Consider the following 19,159-nt stretch of genomic DNA (forward strand, 5'->3'; position numbering starts at 1 on the left):
ATATTTTTTATTTTTTGACATTTTAAAGGATAAGACGCACATTTTGTAGCCTTTAATATAAATACAAATTAACCATTTTAAAATAAATATTAATAATAATGATCCATGCAATGATTAGTAAGAGTAAATCATCTGGTAGGGCCTCTTAAATGCTGGGCTGTCAGATTACCTCCAAGTCATTCAAACCTGAACACGGAATAGTACCCGTTCAAGTTGCTGTCTTTCTTTCGTTCTCAATCAATGCACTGTATTTGGATAATTTTCTGCACCACAAGCTGATTTTAAGTGATGAAAATATAAACAGATCGCTTGAGTCGGGCTTTCAATGGTTTGTTTCTGTTTTGCTCTCGATCCTGTCAGAATAGCCCTAGCTTCCCGCGATCCTAAAATTGTAGTAAATCGTCTGAGTGAAAGGGGTAAACTGCAATACCACCCTGCTTATACAGACTCTAATGTATGTATGTAGATTGACGTGTGAAGCAGCCACTGAGGAACACGCCTCTGATAAGCATACGCCCCTTACCTTGGGCATAACCTAGCAACGGTTTAAACACTAAACAGAACGTGTTTCCGGGCAAATTAGAGTGTAGTGGTTTACAGACTTTAACAAGTTTTGTAAAGTATTCCGCAGTGATGACAGGTGATATAACTGGATCTTGGGTAAGTCGATAATTATTCACCAGTAGAAAATTAAAGCTTAAAGTTTGTTATTATAAACGCCTTGGCTTGACTATTTGTCCCTATACATTGAATATTATAGGTGTATAACTTGGAAAAAGGTGAAAAGACTTATTAAATAGATACATTTACTCTTTCACAAACGTCTAACACTACAAAATTGATAGTTTCAAATATTTTGGCACATTTGTTATTCGCAAAAAGCATATATTGAAAACCTTTCTTATGAAATACTGTGGGATGCAACAGCACTCTGTATGAGAACACTTCCTCGCTTTCCGAATTACAGAAAAAAACCTAACGTTATGTGCAAAAACTGAACAAACTGCAGCCACGTTTACGTCTCTTCGTAATTTTTTTAATAACCCTTTTCACTGCCAATTATTTTTTTTTATTTTTAGATTTAGATTTTAGTATTTAAAACAATGTAACACATTGAATAGCAGCATAGAATCAAGTCGTCTGGGAACAACCATCAATAGGTTATTAATTATATTTTAATAGCTGTTGTTTTCTATAAATATAGTACTTAATTAATTAGCATATTTAATGTTAATCTCACATATACATGTTTTAATCAAATCAAGCTCTTTTAGATCTTTTTTTCTTGATATTTTGTTTCTATCTATCTATCTATCTATCTATCTATCTATCTATCTATCTATCTATCTATCTATCTATCTATCTGTTTTTTAGCTTGTGTAAAAAGCCATATTTCCATATCTACCTGTCTATGTAAAGTTTACACCTAAAGTAAACATCACATCTAAAGCATAATTTATCTTCTACCTTTATATGTTTACAAGTATTAATAAGCAGACATAAGGTTTTATATTTACCAATTAAAATTAAGAATCACATAAAAGAATTTGGTCATGTAAGCTGAATGTGATGTGCTGGTTGTATATATGCACCTAATTTCAAGAGTAAGTCTGAACATGTATCAAGGTATGTTTCTGCCCTTCCAGCTACCAGCCATATCTGTTACAATCAATGATACAGAGAACATGTTTGACAAGTGGTTTCACATCTGTTACTCACGAGTGACAAGTTTTGTTGGAGCCTTATTGCCTTTTCCTTAATATGGGTTATTAAATCCATCTCTTTTCAACCCTATTTAATAAAATTACAGGATCTGTGGGGGCTAGAGTCCCTCCTGCAAGTATCAGACATTTGGTAGGAATTAACCATAGACAAAGGTGCTAGCTCAATGAATCATATTTAATCATAGTGATCCACTTTTAGTGTATCCAATGAATACTAAAAACCTATCTTTTTAATGTGGGAGAAAAAGTAGAACCAAGGAGAAAAACTGCATAAACAACTAACTGTACAAAGAAAGTGACAGGACAAGAAGTTTAATCTGATATAGTAGAGCTGTGAAGCAGCATTAATGATTGTGAAACCTTGGTGTCCAGAGTGAATGTTGCATGTTCTTTTTGGAACTACTCTGACATGTGTTCTTTAAAACCATTTAAATAGTATAAAAAACAAAAGGCTGCTAGTAAAAAGTCATAAAAACAAACAAATAAGCACATTTTGGAATACACTCTGTAAAAAAGAAAAATGTGAATTGTTTTAAGAGTGAGTTTTTAAGATAAAGCAAAAAAAAAAAATCTTCCTTCTTTTCGGTTTCCTTTTTCTAACTATTTTTAAAATGGTACCTGGTCAATGTTTTGTTTTAAAATATTTTTATTATCTTTATTATTTGCTGCATCACAGCTCTGAAATGACTGGTTTCAAATGTGTCACAATTTTTTGTTCAATATAGGAGCACATTTTACCTTGAAATCTTCCTTGCCTTTGCCATTTTGGCTCTGAAGCAACTTTTTGTTGTTGGTTTTTCTTTTGGAGAAGCCGATCTGATCATTTTTCAGTCTACCAGCTTTTTTTTATTTTGCTGTACTTTCATGTGCAAACCAGTGTGAGAAGGATGGCCAAAACTGAAATAAAATTTAAAGGATACTATAACATTTTAAGTATTTTAAAAGTACAGTCTATATCTAGGCAAATGTTTGCTGGGATAGGCATCTGCTTCCCAGTGGACCTTACACAGCTAATTCACATCATTGGTGGCAGCCAAATCTAATTTTAGGAAAATTGGTCACATGGCTAAAGCAAACTCTGAATTAGGCAATGTAAATTATTACAATTTTTTAATTAGTTAATATGTGCAGTGTTTTTTGGTAATAATAGTGTAGGGTGATTACAATAAAGTAATTTAAGTGATTTTTGAGATCAGTTTTAAACAATTTAAAGCACCAGGGTGACTCAGTCATTAGTAGTGCTGCATCACAGCTGCCAGTTTGGATGGTTTATTGCCCATGTAGTCCTCCAATATTCCAATGATACATACAGATTACGTTAATTTGTGATCCTAAACTGCCCTAGTGTCAGTGAATGTGTGAGTGTGCCCTGCAGTGGACTGGCATCTCATTCAAGACAGGTATCTACCTTCCTTCTGTTCATGCTGAGATTAGCTCTGCAATCCCACAACCCTGATGCAGATAGTGTGTTTAAGAAAAGGGATTGATGGATGAACCTAAAAAGTGCCACTGTGTAAAACAAATGTGTCATGTATTCGACTAGTGTAATAAAGCAGTAATATATAATCTTGTAAAGTGCTGCTTGATCAACATTATCTGTGTCTGCAGTAGTAAGTGTGAAAAAATATATTAAAAAATGAAACTGTGGACTTGGTGGCTTGAGAAAACATAAATGAAAAATAAATTTGAAAAAGATTACATTTTACAGTACTAGTATGGGTATTGCAATTTATTTTATAGAGAGGCAGCATGCTGTTTTTGCTAGAAGTAATGCTCCTTATTTGTCTTTTTTAACTTCTAAATATTTGTTTTTGAGGTAATACCGCATGAGTACTAGTTACATCCATAATGGAAACAGATTGTAGTAAAAACTAAAATGTCAATGTACTGTATGTGCCTTTGATAAAAAAAAGGTTATCTCTAAGATAACACAATTTAATACTGTCAATGTTTAAGATTTACTGTAATTTTACATTATGTGACAGCTTTAAAGGTGACTTAAGTCCTAGACATTTAAGTATTAAAAATATCCTGGCACTATAAGTGGGAAAAGATGGACATGCCAAAGCAGCAGCAGAAGAAACTCATGAGAACCAGGAAGTGTTGTCTATGGGTGTGTATCTAGTGACATTTTCCAGAAAGGCACACCTTATTAATAACAGCAAAACAAACTGCTACAGTAGCTATTTCCTTTAAATGTTGTTAGTGTGTTCTCAGGATATTCTCTCTGTGTCTACAGTATATGTTCCATCATTATAAAAGACAAGTGTTAGATTAATTATGAAATTAGTCTTGCATAAGTAATCATGAGAGTTTGTCAGCATGCCCTGTGACCAACTGGTGCCCCATCCAGATTTGTTTGTGGCTTTCTATCTGATACTATCAGCATTGACTCCAATCCCTGTGACCTTCTGCTTAGTTCAGCAGTTCTGATAATGGAAGCACTCCATATGTCAAAAGGGAAATTACCAGTATCATAGGTTTTTCTTGGTAGTAAGTAAACATTGGTTTTATTGCACCAGAATCTACATTATATCTTTTCTTCATTTGGTTCACTTTGTTTTCCTAAGACTGATCACTTTAGTGCTGCGTTTAACTAGCTATTAAATAATAGCAAAGTAAAATTAACAATCTGGTTACAAAATTTATACCATTTTTTCTGGTTATTATTATTACTACTATTATTATTAGCTAGCACTGCTCCCTCGCTTTAAGGAGCTCAGGATTCACATCCAAGAAGGCTTCTGCCTCCCACAACCTAGTTAGAAAATGACTGATTCCTGACCTTGCTAAAGTTCCACATAGGGATAAATAAAGATCTATCTATCTATCTATCTATCTATCTATCTATCTATCTATCTATCTATCTATCTATCTATCTATCTATCTATCTATGATTATAAAATAGATGCTGGAGTAGTATATTTAAAAAGAAATAAGAAAAACATGGAGGAGCAATTCATTCATTAACATTTATTCATTAGCAATTCATTCATTAGCATTCAGCCTAATACAGATTGGGTCACACATCATTTATTACTTTTTCTCAAATTAACTTAAGTAAATAAGAACAGAAATGAAAGGGACTTATTTAATACTATAATGTACTAATAGTTGAAATTATCTTTTAATATTTACTTGTCTTATTTAGATTTTTTGGTATTTTCTAAGTAACATGATTACTGTGATAAATTGTATGATGATGTCTGTAAACAGCACAATGAAACCTGTAAATATTCGTTCTTCTTTGAACTGGCACATCAAATATGTTATACATCATGGTAAGTGCGCATGCCAGTTCAGCTTTGATGCCTTTTTTAGGTTGATGCACAGTGATATGATTGGTGATCCTTGGATTGTTGTTGCTCCATTTCCTTGTCTATTCTTCAGATATTCCAATAGCATATTGCATTACAAATGCACTACAAGGTACATTCCAGACTATGTATTCCTTATTTACATAAAGATTTATAGGCCTATAAGCCTGAGTGCTGAACAGTGGATATTTTCCAGTAGAAAGAAACTGTTTAGTATTTGAATTGCAGATATTTCCCAACCAGACACATCCATTATTTTTTCACCTCAGTTTTTTCCTAATTTACTACCAGGTAATTGAAGAGCTACCAGGTTTCATTTCAATTATTCTTTCTTTTACAAACACAGTTATAGCCATTCCTTTCTGTTTCACTCATGGTTATTTCCCAATACAGTACTTTGTTTTACTGCCATTCAGCTCTGAAAATCTGAGTGAAATTTCCATTTATTCAGGTGTCAGACATGTCCATCTGTGTTGACCACTAGCACACTTTAGTAATACATCATTGACTTGATTTTGGAGGTTTCACTCTTCAGTTTATTTTCCACTTATACATTGTCTTCTCATGATGTTTGTAAAACATCAACATTTCATCTAGGATTTGTAGAAGTTTGATATCCATTGTCTCTCCTGTATATACCCACCTCGTTTACTGCCTATTTGTATATTCATATTGTATGTTTTGTAATTTATGGCATAGTGTTTTTTATTTTATTTTAACTGTTACACAGCTATTAATGAGGTCAGTGCTAAGAGCTTATCTATAATGAGTGCACTATCAAAGCTTATGTATAACGAGTGCACCATATAAGAATAAAAAGGAAAGAGGGTAGATTAAAATGTAAAAAAAATCAATTCAGTTCAATCAGTTACAGCCCAATGAAAAACATGTTACTTGTCTCAATGCAAATTACAAAGCAGAGTAAAAAGAAATGTGTACTGTATATATGACCATTACAAATGAAACATTAATGCATAAATAGGTTTCAAATATGAACATGTAACATGTATCAGACAAAGTAAAAATAAGACAATACAACAAAAGCTGAGTGGGTAGTGCAAAAGAATTCATTGTAAGGGTGCTTATAGAGTGTATGCCCAAAGATCTGTGAACACATAGCCAATTTACCAGTATGAGATTGTTTGACACTCCATTACAAAACCATGGGGATTATTATAGAGTTGGCCCCACCAAATGCAAATTTGTTCCAAATAGTGAAGCATGATTCATCACTCTAGACAATGTGTTTCCATCGCTCCAGAGTCCAATGGTGGCATGCCTCACACAACTCTCAGCTGAGATTAATAGCTAGATTAATAGCTAGTATAGTGATCTTAGGCTTTTGTGCAGCTGCTTGGCCATGGAACCTAATTCATGAAGCTTTTGACACACAGTTCTTCTGCTAATGTTGTTTCTAGAGGTAGTTTGGAACTCTGTTGTGAGTGATGCAAAAGAAGATAGGCAGTTTTTAATGTGCTATGCTCAGCAGCACTCAGCTTCATTTTTCATGGTTTACCACTTGGTGTCAGAGCTGTTGTTGCTCCTAGACACTTCCACATCACGATAATAGCACTTACACTTGACTGAAGCAGATCTAGCAGAACAGAAATGTTATGTTACCTGTGGCAAAGGTGGCATCCTATATGATTGTGCCATGTTTAAAGTCACTGAGCTCTTCAGTACGGCCCATTCTACTACCAAACATTGTTAATGGAGATTGCATGGCTATGCACTTGATTTTACGCACCTGTTAACAATGGGCGTGGCTGAAACGCATGAGCTCATTAATTTGGATGGGCATCCACATACTTTTGGCCAGTGTATAATATAGTGTATAGTGTATAGTGTATAATGGAGGTTTGTTCAAAGTAGCTGGCAGTTTAATATCCTTCAGGAACAGTAAAAACTCTTGGAAACTATGGTGGTTTGGCATTAAATCCTAAAATAATGCATTCTGCATCGGGGTACACATTTTGTTGCTGTTTTATGTGAGATCTGTCTCGTTGGAAAGAGTTTTCTAAAGGTATCCATTGCCGTAAATTCCTTGTGTGGATGGTAGCATAGCTGGGGCTGGGGCTGTATTAATCACATATTAAATTAACACTGTAATCTGTCACAATGTATCTAGCTATGCATCACTAGTCATTTTGCTGCATGTTGCGCTTCTGTGGAAGATGTATGGTAAAAGGGAAAGTTAATGTTTTCAAAGGAACACTAGTAAAATACATTCTTTTTATACCATTAATAGTCCAAATTCATTTAGATTAAAATGTAATTAGATTTGTAATATGTGTTTCCATTGTCTTTTGTCTATTTCATTCATGTGTGTTCTAGTTTCTTTTATAAAACACCAGTAATTGCTGGCTGCACGATAACGTGCAGTGAATACACTTGACTAGTTTTCATACACTTGGCATTCGTTTGATCAGAGGTTGATGCGCTTGATGCTTCCTGAGCAGCTCTTCTTTTCTCCACTCTAGCGGCCTGCTTCTTCTCTTCTTTTCATCGACATCTTTTTGCGTTAAAACTGATTAAGTCAGTGTTTGTGTTGCAATTAGTACATTTTCTTTAAATTTTCACTCAAGCTGGCACTTAAGTCTTCAATCTGCCTCAAGATTGATTTAAGATATGAAGATTTAGGGGAAGTGATGGCGAAGGTGGTAGTGATGAGAACGGCGCCCGTACGCATGCGCCACTCAGCCACCCTGCTGGCCGCTGCTGAGAGTTGATTCTACAATAAAATAAAATAAAATAAAAATAAAAAGAGGAATAACCTTGGAGGTCGATCATCAACCCGAAAACGGATAGTAGACGTCACATAGTATATGTGTACCAAATTTCAGGTCAATAAGTCAAACGGTTTGTAGTGATTTAAAATCCTGGACAGACAAACGGACAGCCACAGTAGCGTATTATATATAAAGATACATTTTTGCTGTTAATTCAATTGCATTTTTCACATATTGTGTAATGTATTGAAGCCTTTTAAATGAAAAGAATATTTTTATTTTTTGTTTTTAAATTTTGCCAACCACCTTAGAAAAATTTGGTTACAGTATGTAATAAATTGCGATCAGGATTATTAGATAACCAAAATGTGTAATGTTTTTGATTTCAGGTTTGTAACACAGACAGACAGTTGCCTAGAGTACCCTTATGGCAAAGGGTACTGTGATAACATCTTATTTTTTATTGTCCTTAGTTTCCGAGTGGTTATTATGGGCATTTCCGAAGTAAATCCCGGAATGACTACTTACAAGAATATCGCTTAGCAGCAAGACCCACCCCACCAGAAAAGATGGTACAGAGGCTAAAGGTATGGTAAATATTCTCTATGTGTTTATTTCTCAACAAGCAGATTTGTGTGTACAGTTTTTCTAGGGCTGTTGATTCTTTCTGCTGTATCCAACATTACTAAATCTTAAGTTACATAATTATTTACAGTCGTCTTCTATAATAAAGGAAACATATTTAAATTTATTGCAGATTTGACTCTTTCTTCTTTCATCAGTGTAATTTTTAAATGTCTTAGACTCTTACAGGGTCACATGGAATTAGCAAGGTGTTAACCAAACCAGAACGCGTCACCAGTCAATCACAGTGCACTTTCTTTCACACCAGACCAATTTAATTTCACCAAATTAACAAAACATGCAAATGCTGAGAACATGCAGGGAAACCTTATCATGGCGAGAACGTGCAAATGCCACACTGATAGCGGCCAAGCATACTCAAAGCCAACAGAGCATATTTAAAAATGATTTAGACAAAATACAGTATATATCTAAACATTTTATGTATGTCAGTGATACTATAAGCTTAAATGTTAATCTTACATGTGTATCAATAATTACCCACAGAAAATCAGAAGCCAGAAAGGCAAAATTTGCTTTGCTCATTCTGTGCATTAGAGGTACAAACATGAATTCGGAATAACATACTGTAGACTAATGCTACCAAGTTATACGGAGTAATGCTTGTTCTGTTTTCAGAACTGTTGTCATTTTCTGTTTTAAAAATATGTATTTGAAAAGAATATACAAATATTGCCTTTTTAAATTTTTTATGTAGTCAACATAGACCGTGATTTGTGCTGTGCCTCAGCTTTTTAGGGAGCAGGGTCTTATTCCCAGTGGTATCACTTTGTGTGCGTTTCCTCCAGGAAATGATTTTTTCTCACTCATCTCACATATAGGATCTGTTATTTGGAAATTGACCTGGTATGAATAGGAATATTCAACTATAGTGTCAATGTGCATTTTCCTCTGTGTACTCTAGTTCTTCTCACACATCCCCTTAGGCGTACTATTTATAGGTGGCTGAATGTTGACCAGTGTGACTGTGATTTTGGAGGTGTGCATGAGGCTGCCCTCTGGTGGACTAGACTTTGGACATCCAAAGTCTGCTTCCTGCTTTGCTCTTGTTACTGCTTGAATAGACTCCAAAACTCATATACTGTATCTGAACTGAGTTAATCAGATTTGAGATAGTTCGTTGCAGGATGAAACTTAAAACAATCTTAGTGTTTAGCCTCCTGTGGCCTTGTAAAAGAAAAAGTTGTTTCAGAAAAATATGTTATAAAAATCTGTTTTTTTTTCTTCCAATAAATCAAATAGACATCTAGGGTTGCTTTTCAGATGTTATTTTGTTGAGTACATAGAGTTCTCTTTGCCGAGTACTTACTAATCAGATTCATGAATGCCTTTTAGGATAACCCCAGGAAGCACTCTTTTTCTGCTCATGACAACCGGCATGTTTTTCAGACCAATGCTCACTATTTTGAAAGTGTAAGTGGTTTTTATTTTTCACATTTGCTTTCGATCACAAACAGTGACACAGCAATAGTGTAGCTGCTTCATAGTCCTAGCTCTTTTTCATACTGAAGATGTATCTCTGTGGAGCTCCTGTGTTCTGTTTAAGCTCACATGTGTTGCACAGTCTGCGGTGGGTTGGCACCCTGCCCAGGATTGGTTCCTGCCTTGCGCCCTGTGTTGGCTGGGATTGGCTCCAGCAGACCCCCGTGACCCTGTATTTGGATTCAGTGGGTTAGAATATGGATGGATGGATGGATGGTGTTGCACAGTCAACAACCACAAAACATATACAGCATTTCTGTATGCAGTCCCAGCTACAGAACTGTACCTCAGTTTATAGATAGATTTGTATTATGGAGGATTAAGTGACTTGCTGCTGAACACACAGTGATTCAGTGATGGGGCAGAATTGGCACTCTGTAGACCAAGAGTATACCATCTTTTTGACACTGCCAGACAAACAGTTCAGTCCAGATGTAAATGTGTAACTGTGTCCTGTGATGGACTATTGTCCCATTTTGGATGACATATTGAATTATCCTGTTTCTGATGGCATAAACTCTATCTCCATATCACCTCTGGTTCCAGGACTGGTTCCTACATTGTTTCAATTGGATTAAATTAATTGATCAACAAATAGATATGTGCCTAACATTTTGCATATTCTATAATGACAGTACATAATAACTAGAACATTTCTTGCTCAAAGAAGTATAACCAAGAAAGTAAACAAGATCATTTCTGTTTCTTAATTTTTTTCCTTTGTCACCAAGGGTTTAGGAAGAAAGAAAGTGAAGAGCTCTGTGGCCCAGTCCTCCCGGTTTAATCCAACTTTAATTAGCTGGATGCCCTTGAAACTTGAGCTTTCTGGAACAGGTCCACTATTCAGCACTTACCGAAATGACTTCCACAACTCTTCAAGTGCTGGATTGTCTTTGCAGAACTCTTCTCAGCATGCTGTAATGCCGATTTTGTCACCATCTGAGAGCTATAATACCACCTACCAACATGCCTACAGCCATTGTCAGCCTAATTCCAAGATCCAAACTAACATGTTGACAGGAAGAGTTTCCAGTGAGTCCCTGGTAAGGGAGGCCACTTACTCTTATTTTAATGGGAAGTCTGAGCCCTCCTTCTCCAACCCAAGAAGGCCAAAATCAACTCCATTGGTTACCCTTTCTGTATCAGACTGTCTCAAGTGGAACACAACAGGAAATTGACACTGGCAATACCTCTTTTTACTTTTTCATCATGTGGTTAAGTATGTTAAAGTGAGTCATCTGTGCAATTGAGTTCCACCGTGTCTTCATCTATTATCAAAAGAAGAATATCAACTTTTTTGTCAAAAAACATAGTATTTCAAGGTGGAGACAAACTTCACATGATGGTGACTAGCAGGTGAATTAGGTTCAGGGCAATTAGAAATATTGGCAGTGTCAAAGGAGCCCTCCATTGCTTGAGAGCAAAACAATCAACATACTTATGGTGTGATTTAACATTTTACATATATCTTGAACTGTTCAGACTTCAGTACGCTACAGCATATGTCTGTTGTCTGAAGGCCTTTTGTCTCCTTACATGTGACTGCAGTATATGATCACTTTTTGTCATATTGCTCTCTTCATGTAATACAGCCACTAAAGCTCTTCAAATAAATGTGGTGACATTACTGCACATGACAATATTATGCCAGTTTTCCTCTGGGTGGGTAACACATTTTCTTTGTTTTTATTTGATGTGGAATTTAATTTAAAGTGACAGTAAATCTTTATATAGCAGGCATTTAATTACCTCATCAATTACGGGATAATTCTGTGACATATGGCTAATTCATTTATGTTAAGACAATGACAGTGAATTACTAGGTGATTAGGTAAACCAAGATTTACAACTCCACACCCTTTTAACTTTTTATCATAACAGCTTCGCAGGGTTGAATAAATGGAGTGTGATGACTCATTTCCGACAGCGTTCAGTAACACAATACTCTGTGTCACTAATGCATTATCTTTTATATTGTAGCAGGATACTTGCTATTCTGACATCTTACACTTAATTCATTTTGTTTTTAAGAAAAGCATTTATTTTTGTACTGTATTATTTTGATTGTGATTTTATATAATTATTATATATATAAATAACGTTAATGAATGAAAAAAATGATGTACTCGGAAATAAAATTTGAGTAATGAAATTGATAGCAGCCGTTATTTATTCTGTTTTATTTAAAGCCAAGCATTAAATAATTAAATTAGGAGCAGACAGCCAAAACATTTTAAGACACTTCACCCAGCTGCACATTTGGCCTTACTGACAGAGTTTAATTTAGTAATAAACCTTCACTCTTTTTCATATGCTTGGTCTGATAAAAGCAGCCAGAAATATTTCCTAATGGAATTATGCTTATACCTTCTGGCCATTTACTGAAAAACAATTTAGTTGTATTTAATTATTTAGAGTGTATAAACTTCTGCCCTCTCATTCATTTATTTTACATTATACGAGGTGAGACACAAAAATAACCGGACTGGGCTTGGGTTTCCTGGAAAAACCGTCTGCAGGTTGGCCGGACATGAATCATAGAACTCTATCCCCCTTCTTCCCTCCCTCTCACACCGGTGACCAGTTAGGTACATCCCGTGAATAGCACAGTCAGTATTTGCACAACACCCGTTACACGAGTTGCCGCTGTAATGTCGGGAGAAAAAAATTGAACAGCGGATCAACATCAAATTTCTCACGAATGTTCTCTTTTTCCGTAAAGGATTTTTTGACTGACAAAAACATTCCTGTCCTTGATCATCCTCCCTTTTCGCCCCATTTAGCTCCCTGTGATTTTTACTTGTTCTGGAAAATCAAAAGTGACCTGAAGGGAACACATTTTTCTTCAATGGATGAAGTGAAGACAAAAACAGCAAGCCTGTTGAAGAGCCTCAAGCAAGAAGACTTCCAGCACTGTTTCAATCAATAGAGGATACGTATAGAGCAGTGTAGAGATTGGGTAGGGGTGTGTTTAGAATGCGGTAATTCATCAATAAATGTATTTTTTTTTTTTTTACACATCCGGTTATTTTTGTGTTTCACCTCATATAGTTGGAAGAGGTGCTTGTTTAGCACGAGGGCACCAATGCAACGGGGAGAACGTCTCCACAACCAAGGAGCCACACTGGCAGTAGGAGAGGTCCATCATATGCCAATGTGGAATTTCTGGGGCTGCTAGGGATGGTGTGTTTTGTACGCTACTTTTCATGGAGGGTCAGTAGGGTGGAGCACCTCCACAAGAAGAGGAAAAGTGACCACCTGTGCAGAAGCCTACAGTGATGTACAGCATAACACAGGCAAATCAACAGCTAGTAGGGATGCCTGACCCTTTCATCGCAAAGAGAATGAGGCCAGTGAGGACAGGTAAGAGGTCACTAAACCACCCGGATGACACAGGAGGACACTGTACCAAAGGGGGACATATAGACCGTCCTTCCAAACAAATGGTTAGCTGAAAGGCTTGTCTGCAAGGCCAGGCCCTTTGAAGGCAACAGAAACTTCAGGTATGCAGAGACACCATTGGTTGATGTGGTGATGTTCCATTAGTAAAAATGGTGGTACATCCTGACCTTGGAATTGACTAAATTTTTCAGTTGATTTGGTACATTTGTTGATCCTTGTGTTCATCCTTTACTTGGGTTATTTGAGATAATGAAACTAACACTTTTGTTTGCTTTAGGCCTTGTTGGACTTAAGAATGCCATGGTCTGCCATGAGATCCCCATTCATATATATACAGGCCAATTAGTCCAACAAGCTTGTCCATTCAGTTCATCTAGACTGTCCAAAGATGCAAAATGTCTGGCTTTCCCAACATCAATGTTTAAAATGTTTTATTTCTGTACTCAATGCATTTCGTGAAGTGAAAGAGTGATGAAGGAATAGCAACAGATCATGTAGGGATTGTGCACAACTTCTCTCTTCAAGGTATTCTCAAAGACAACTTCAAACTGTAAAAGTCATGACTCATAAAAGCATCAGGTGCAATGCCAGTTGAGGACTGAAGCAGATGATGGAAATTTCCCTTGCTGGAATGAGAAACATCTTCTATAGCAGATGTGGAGCCAACCCGGACACAGACAGGCGGACATGTTGTTCATCAAACCACCACACGTTTATTTACAAAACTATTTACAAGTATGGTCACTCAGACGCAATTCACTAGTGCACAAAACACCCCAAACACAGTCCTGGCCACAAATGCCTCTCTTCGGGCCGCCTCCACGCCTCCACACCTCCTCTGTGCTTCCTCCTGCCTCCTCCCGACTCCAGCGCTCAATGAATGGAGACGGCCCCTTTTATACAGTCCCCGGATGAGCCCCAGGTGTTCCCGGCATTCCTCCTCTGGCCACGCCCCAGCGTGGCGGAAGTGCCGGCTGTCCTCCCGGCAGCTCTCCGGTGCCATCCTTAATCTTCCCCAGCACTTCCTGGTGTGGCGGAAGTGCTGGGGTAACAGGTCCCCAAGGCATTGGGGCGCCTCCTGGCGGTGACCACGGGCCCCTACAGGGTGGAGCTTCCATGCCCTGTACCCGTGGCCCCCAGAGCAACCAGGAAGGCGGCCCCCACGTGATCCAGGGTGGGCTCTGACCCTCTTCCGGTCCCTCACAGCGTCCCGGCTGGGTCATTGCCCCTGGCATCCCTGACAGTGCCCCACAGCCAGTGAAGACCACTCGGGGGGGAAGAGCGACCAGTCCCGCAAGGGCAGCACAGCCCCGAAGCAGGTCCTACTCCAGGACAGCCGGGCTCTGGTCCCGCTCTCCAAGCAGGGACAGGGGCGGAGACGCAGCCTGAGCACCACCACTTGGTGCTCCCCTGCGCCTCGCACAGGTTGCGCTACCCCCTCTTACCGGCACCCCCTCCGAGGCCTCTGCGCCTCTTTGTTCTGAGCCACTCGCTCCCCTGCAGCCTCCTCCAGCCGTGGTGGCACCCGCACACCATCAGAGAGATCCTTCAGCAGACGGTCCGACGTCTGAGGGCAGGTCCCCAACGAAGGGGGTCCTACTGCTCACCCGGGGTCCGTCCCTGCAATAGAGAAGAACACAGGGGTAGAACCACTGCCAAGGCACCCTTCCTGTGCCACACACTGGCAGGATTCCCCCCTCCATTCGGCACCCCGGCACTTGCCTGTTCGGCACCCTCTCCGTGGCTTCCGTGTCCCTCTTGATGTTGGAACCACCGGCACCGCCTGCGCTCTCTCCGCCGGCCTCACGGATTCCCTCTGCCCCCGCAGAGGGCGGCCAGCACGCCGCCAGCCCACGACAGGGGAAGACGGCTCTCCTGTGGACCCCTGGCGGTCCGTGGGGTTCCTTTACCCCGCGGGGCTGTGTGCATGCAGCACCCGCGGCACATGGGTGGGGTCCCCTGCTGCGCCGGGCCGTCCACAACAGAATTTTGTTTTACAGGTCCCCACCTTGTAACAGGCGGACAGATGTGGAACCAACCCGGACACAGACAGGCGGACATGTTGTTCATCAAACCACCACACGTTTATTTACAAAACTGTTTAAAAGTATGGTCACTCAGACCCAATTCACTAGTGCACAAAACACCCCAAACACAGTCCTGGCCACAAATGCCTCTCTTCGGGCCGCCTCCACACCTCCTCCCAACTCCAGCGCTGAATGAATGGAGACGGCCCCTTTTATACAGTCCTCAGATGAGCCCCAGGTGTTCCCGGCAATCCTCCTCTGGCCACGCCCCAGCATGGCGGAAGTGCCGGCTGTCCTCCCGGCAGCTCTCCGGGTGCCATCCTAAATCTTCCCCCCAGCACTTCCTGGTGTGGCGGAAGTGCTGGGGTAACAGGTCCCCAAGGCATTGGGGTGCCTCCTGGCGGTGACCATGGGCCCCCACAGCAAACCAGGAAGGCAGCCCCCGCGTGATCCAGGATGGGCTCTGACCCTCTTCCGGTCCCTCACGGCGTCCCGGCCGGGTCATTGTCCCTGGCATCCCTGACACAGGGAAGGAACTGGAACCCATGTATGAGGTTACTCTGTAGATACAATTGGACTGGCTATTATGTACAGCATTGGCTCTGGAACCAAACTGACTATGGGTGGTCTCTCCATCTCCGACAAACCAATCGGTAACATTGTTTGGGGTAGATGGGCCGTTGTCCAGTTTGTTCTCAGTAAGAGTGAGGAAATGTTGACCTCAAATGGTGCAATTTTAAGAAACATTCAAACCAAGTGGATAGATCATTGGAGGAAGACGCAATGTCAGGACTGTTAAACAGAGTAATATACATGTTTGTGGCTGTGGTTGCTCTAATGGTTAAACAGCTGTCTTGAATGGCGAATTTGTGAACTTGTCTATCTTAAAATAGGGAAATGTTCTATGTGACTTCAACTACAAATCAGTTTGTTGTTTCAGTGTCACCTTGAGAGGAGTTGCTTGAAATTGCATATTTTGTATATTTTCCTCTTTCATTCCTCTGACTGCCAATTGGATGCCCAATCCGAGTAGTCAGCTCACAGAGCAACAACTTACCTTTCTTCTTTAGGTAAGTTAACTGTAGAAATACAAAAAAAAAATCACTTCTCTGGGAATAAATGGAAGGAGAAATCAATTAGATAATGTCACACATGAGGGCATGGGAGCCAGTCAATGGGCAGGGGTTGACTGGGTGCACTAATTTCTCTCTCCACTCCAGATCATCCAAACAGAAGCCTGCCTACCTTCACCTTTGCTTACAGAACACACCCTACCACCGACCTCACTTCCGGTTCCAAACCCTTGGACACACCCCTTCCTGTTCACCCTCTATAAAAGCAGACACTTTTCCCCAATTGCCAGTCCCGTCTTGAACTCCATCTAAAGAGACTACTCAGCTCCATTGAGCATTAATTGATCATAGGAATATAAGTGGTGGAGCCCCAAACCTTTTTTTGTCTCTCTTGGTTATTTGCAGTAAGTATATATATATATATATATATATATATATATATATATATATATATATATATATATATACAGTATATATATATATATACAAGATGGAATTGATTGAACTGATATTATCTGCAGATTATTATGCAAAGAAGGCACATTATCAACTTTCAGCTAAACATTGTTTGAACTAATTAATTACATGGGAAAGGCGCGGCTTCCCTAAGTGATAGAATCATAAGATGGGTTTAGAAAAGGAGCTGCAGTTGATCTGTGGGAAGAGTACTGGAGCCTCTGGGATGCAACAAGGAGTTTGCTGGCAGCTAATAGCAAGGACAGAGCATGATTACAGTTTACATTGTGTTGATCGCTTACCGGTACAATGTACAATAGGCTGAGTGTGTATTAAATGTTTATCTGTACCCAACAGCTGCTTTTACATCCATGTATCTTCAGACTGTAATTAAAATCTTCAAGATAATTGTGACCTGTGGTAAATGAAATCCCTTGTGATCACCACATTTCTGTCAGGGAATGACACATCTGATTGACTGTTTTGTGTCTTGAGAGCAAAACCAGTTAAACAGAAGCTTAAAGTGAAGCAAGAAAAAAATGTAACTTGTTGGAGCTGAATGCAACTCAGCTGGAAATGTCTTATTCAATTCATTTCAGTTCTAAGTATCAGGTGGGAGGGCTACAGAAGAAGCATTCAATAATGTGTGGGAAGTCTGTTTTGCTTAAAGTTCCCATATAGTAAATTTTTGCCTATTATTGATAAAAGTCATGCTGATGCAGTTTCATTATTTAATTTACTTTTTTCCCATGCTACATTACAAAACGATAGATTGAGGTTGAAGTTTCCTTGTGAGAAGGAATCGAGTGTCATGATGCCACCACATGGAGTTACTCTTGATCCTTAGCATAACAGCCACCAAACCAAAAGGTATAAAAGACTTACTAAATAAACACAACTGCCAGTAAACATAAGAGAAAGCGCAAAAAACAATAACCTGTCTTCTCTATCTGGGTCATAAGTGGAGGATCATCTCTCTCACTCTCAGGTGATTGCAGCTTAAATGTTTTAAAAAGCTTTTCTCCTTCTCTATCCATTTCTCTGCTGCCATTTTTTCCATTTAGGAGTTCTCATTCTGCATGAAGCCGACTTTTATATGCCACCACCTGTAGTGTTAACATTTCATTCATCTTGTAGCTCCTCATTTTACTCCAAATCCGAATGTTGTACCAATACTATCAAGATAAATTCCTAGTACACATCAGTGTACCTGACCAATAAAATTAATTCTGATTCAGACCTAATGAGGCCTCATCCGGAGTACTGCCTGCGGTTTTGGTCTTTGTGCTACTATAAAAGACACAGCTGTGATCTGGGGCGTCTTGGCATGAAAATTCTGTTGGGGTCACTTGGATCAATGAGAGAAGCTGTTATGTGGCACAGAACCATCCTGAAAGGCCGTGAAGAAAGTGTGTGTTTGTATGCATGTGTGTAAGAGAAAGTGAGTGAGAGAACGAAATGTAGAGAGATACAGAGAGAGGAACTTGGAGTGCATCCTCTGGGTGGCGAATGGAGGAAGTCCTACAATAAGGATTGTTGTAAAAATTTTTATAACAATAGCTGTGGACCGAAAGCCGCTTGTCCTGCGGTAATAGAGCTCTTGTCAAACCAGGTTTGAATAAATCAGAGGCTTAAAACAATGGTCTAACTGGCTTACACACACTGGTGAAGGAAATGTTGAGAGTGGGAATATGAAATATAGCAATGCTAACTGGTGAAGAAAGAGAGATGGTAGAAGAAATGGGAATGTGCAAGATCCCAAAAAGATATTTGAATTAAAATGTGAAGGAAAAAGACCTGAGTAGTGTGAGGCAGTGCTGGCAGCAAGAATATACTGGTAAAGAAGAAATATTAGGAAAAAATCATTTTCCATGGAGTGGCTTCAGTGGCATTAGAGGACAGCTGAGGAATAAGATGGCCTCCAGTAAACGTCACGTTAAGGAGCAAAGGAGGGACACTACATTTCAGAATAGGCTAATGGCATCAGTGCTGATGAAAATACCAGGCCAATAACACCATAAAAAACAATCAAAGTGAAAATCTATCACCATATCATTTGATCTTGCTGTACAACCATCACATGGCAATACTAAAAGATACATCACTGCACGTAGAAACATTAATGAGTATTCATAAATTTAGGTATAATGCTAAATCATATTGTATATAAGTAATCAACATGATTCACAGGTGACTGTGACTTTTGGCTTTTATTTTCCAAAAGTGATAAAATAAAACCATCCAATGCTTGAGAAAGAGACTCGAAGGAAGGCAGGCATGAATGAATGTCAAACAGGGCTCAGC

At 39.1% G+C, this 19,159-nt stretch overlaps 1 protein-coding gene across 1 annotated transcript; it reads left to right on the forward strand.

Annotated features, from left to right (window-relative positions):
• The first annotated feature begins 577 nt into the window (after positions 1-577).
• LOC120519235 (uncharacterized protein C3orf84-like) lies at positions 578-11,899 on the forward strand. The gene is made up of 4 exons (XM_039742388.1): positions 578-660; positions 8,244-8,357; positions 9,751-9,828; positions 10,629-11,899. The coding sequence occupies exons 1-4, from the start codon at positions 634-636 to the stop codon at positions 11,073-11,075; spliced, it is 666 nt and encodes a 221-aa protein (XP_039598322.1). The 5' UTR covers positions 578-633; the 3' UTR covers positions 11,076-11,899.
• Positions 11,900-19,159: the final 7,260 nt, after the last annotated feature.

The sequence above is a fragment of the Polypterus senegalus genome, unplaced genomic scaffold (genome assembly GCF_016835505.1).
Source record: "Polypterus senegalus isolate Bchr_013 unplaced genomic scaffold, ASM1683550v1 scaffold_910, whole genome shotgun sequence".
Classification (NCBI taxonomy): domain Eukaryota; kingdom Metazoa; phylum Chordata; class Cladistia; order Polypteriformes; family Polypteridae; genus Polypterus; species Polypterus senegalus.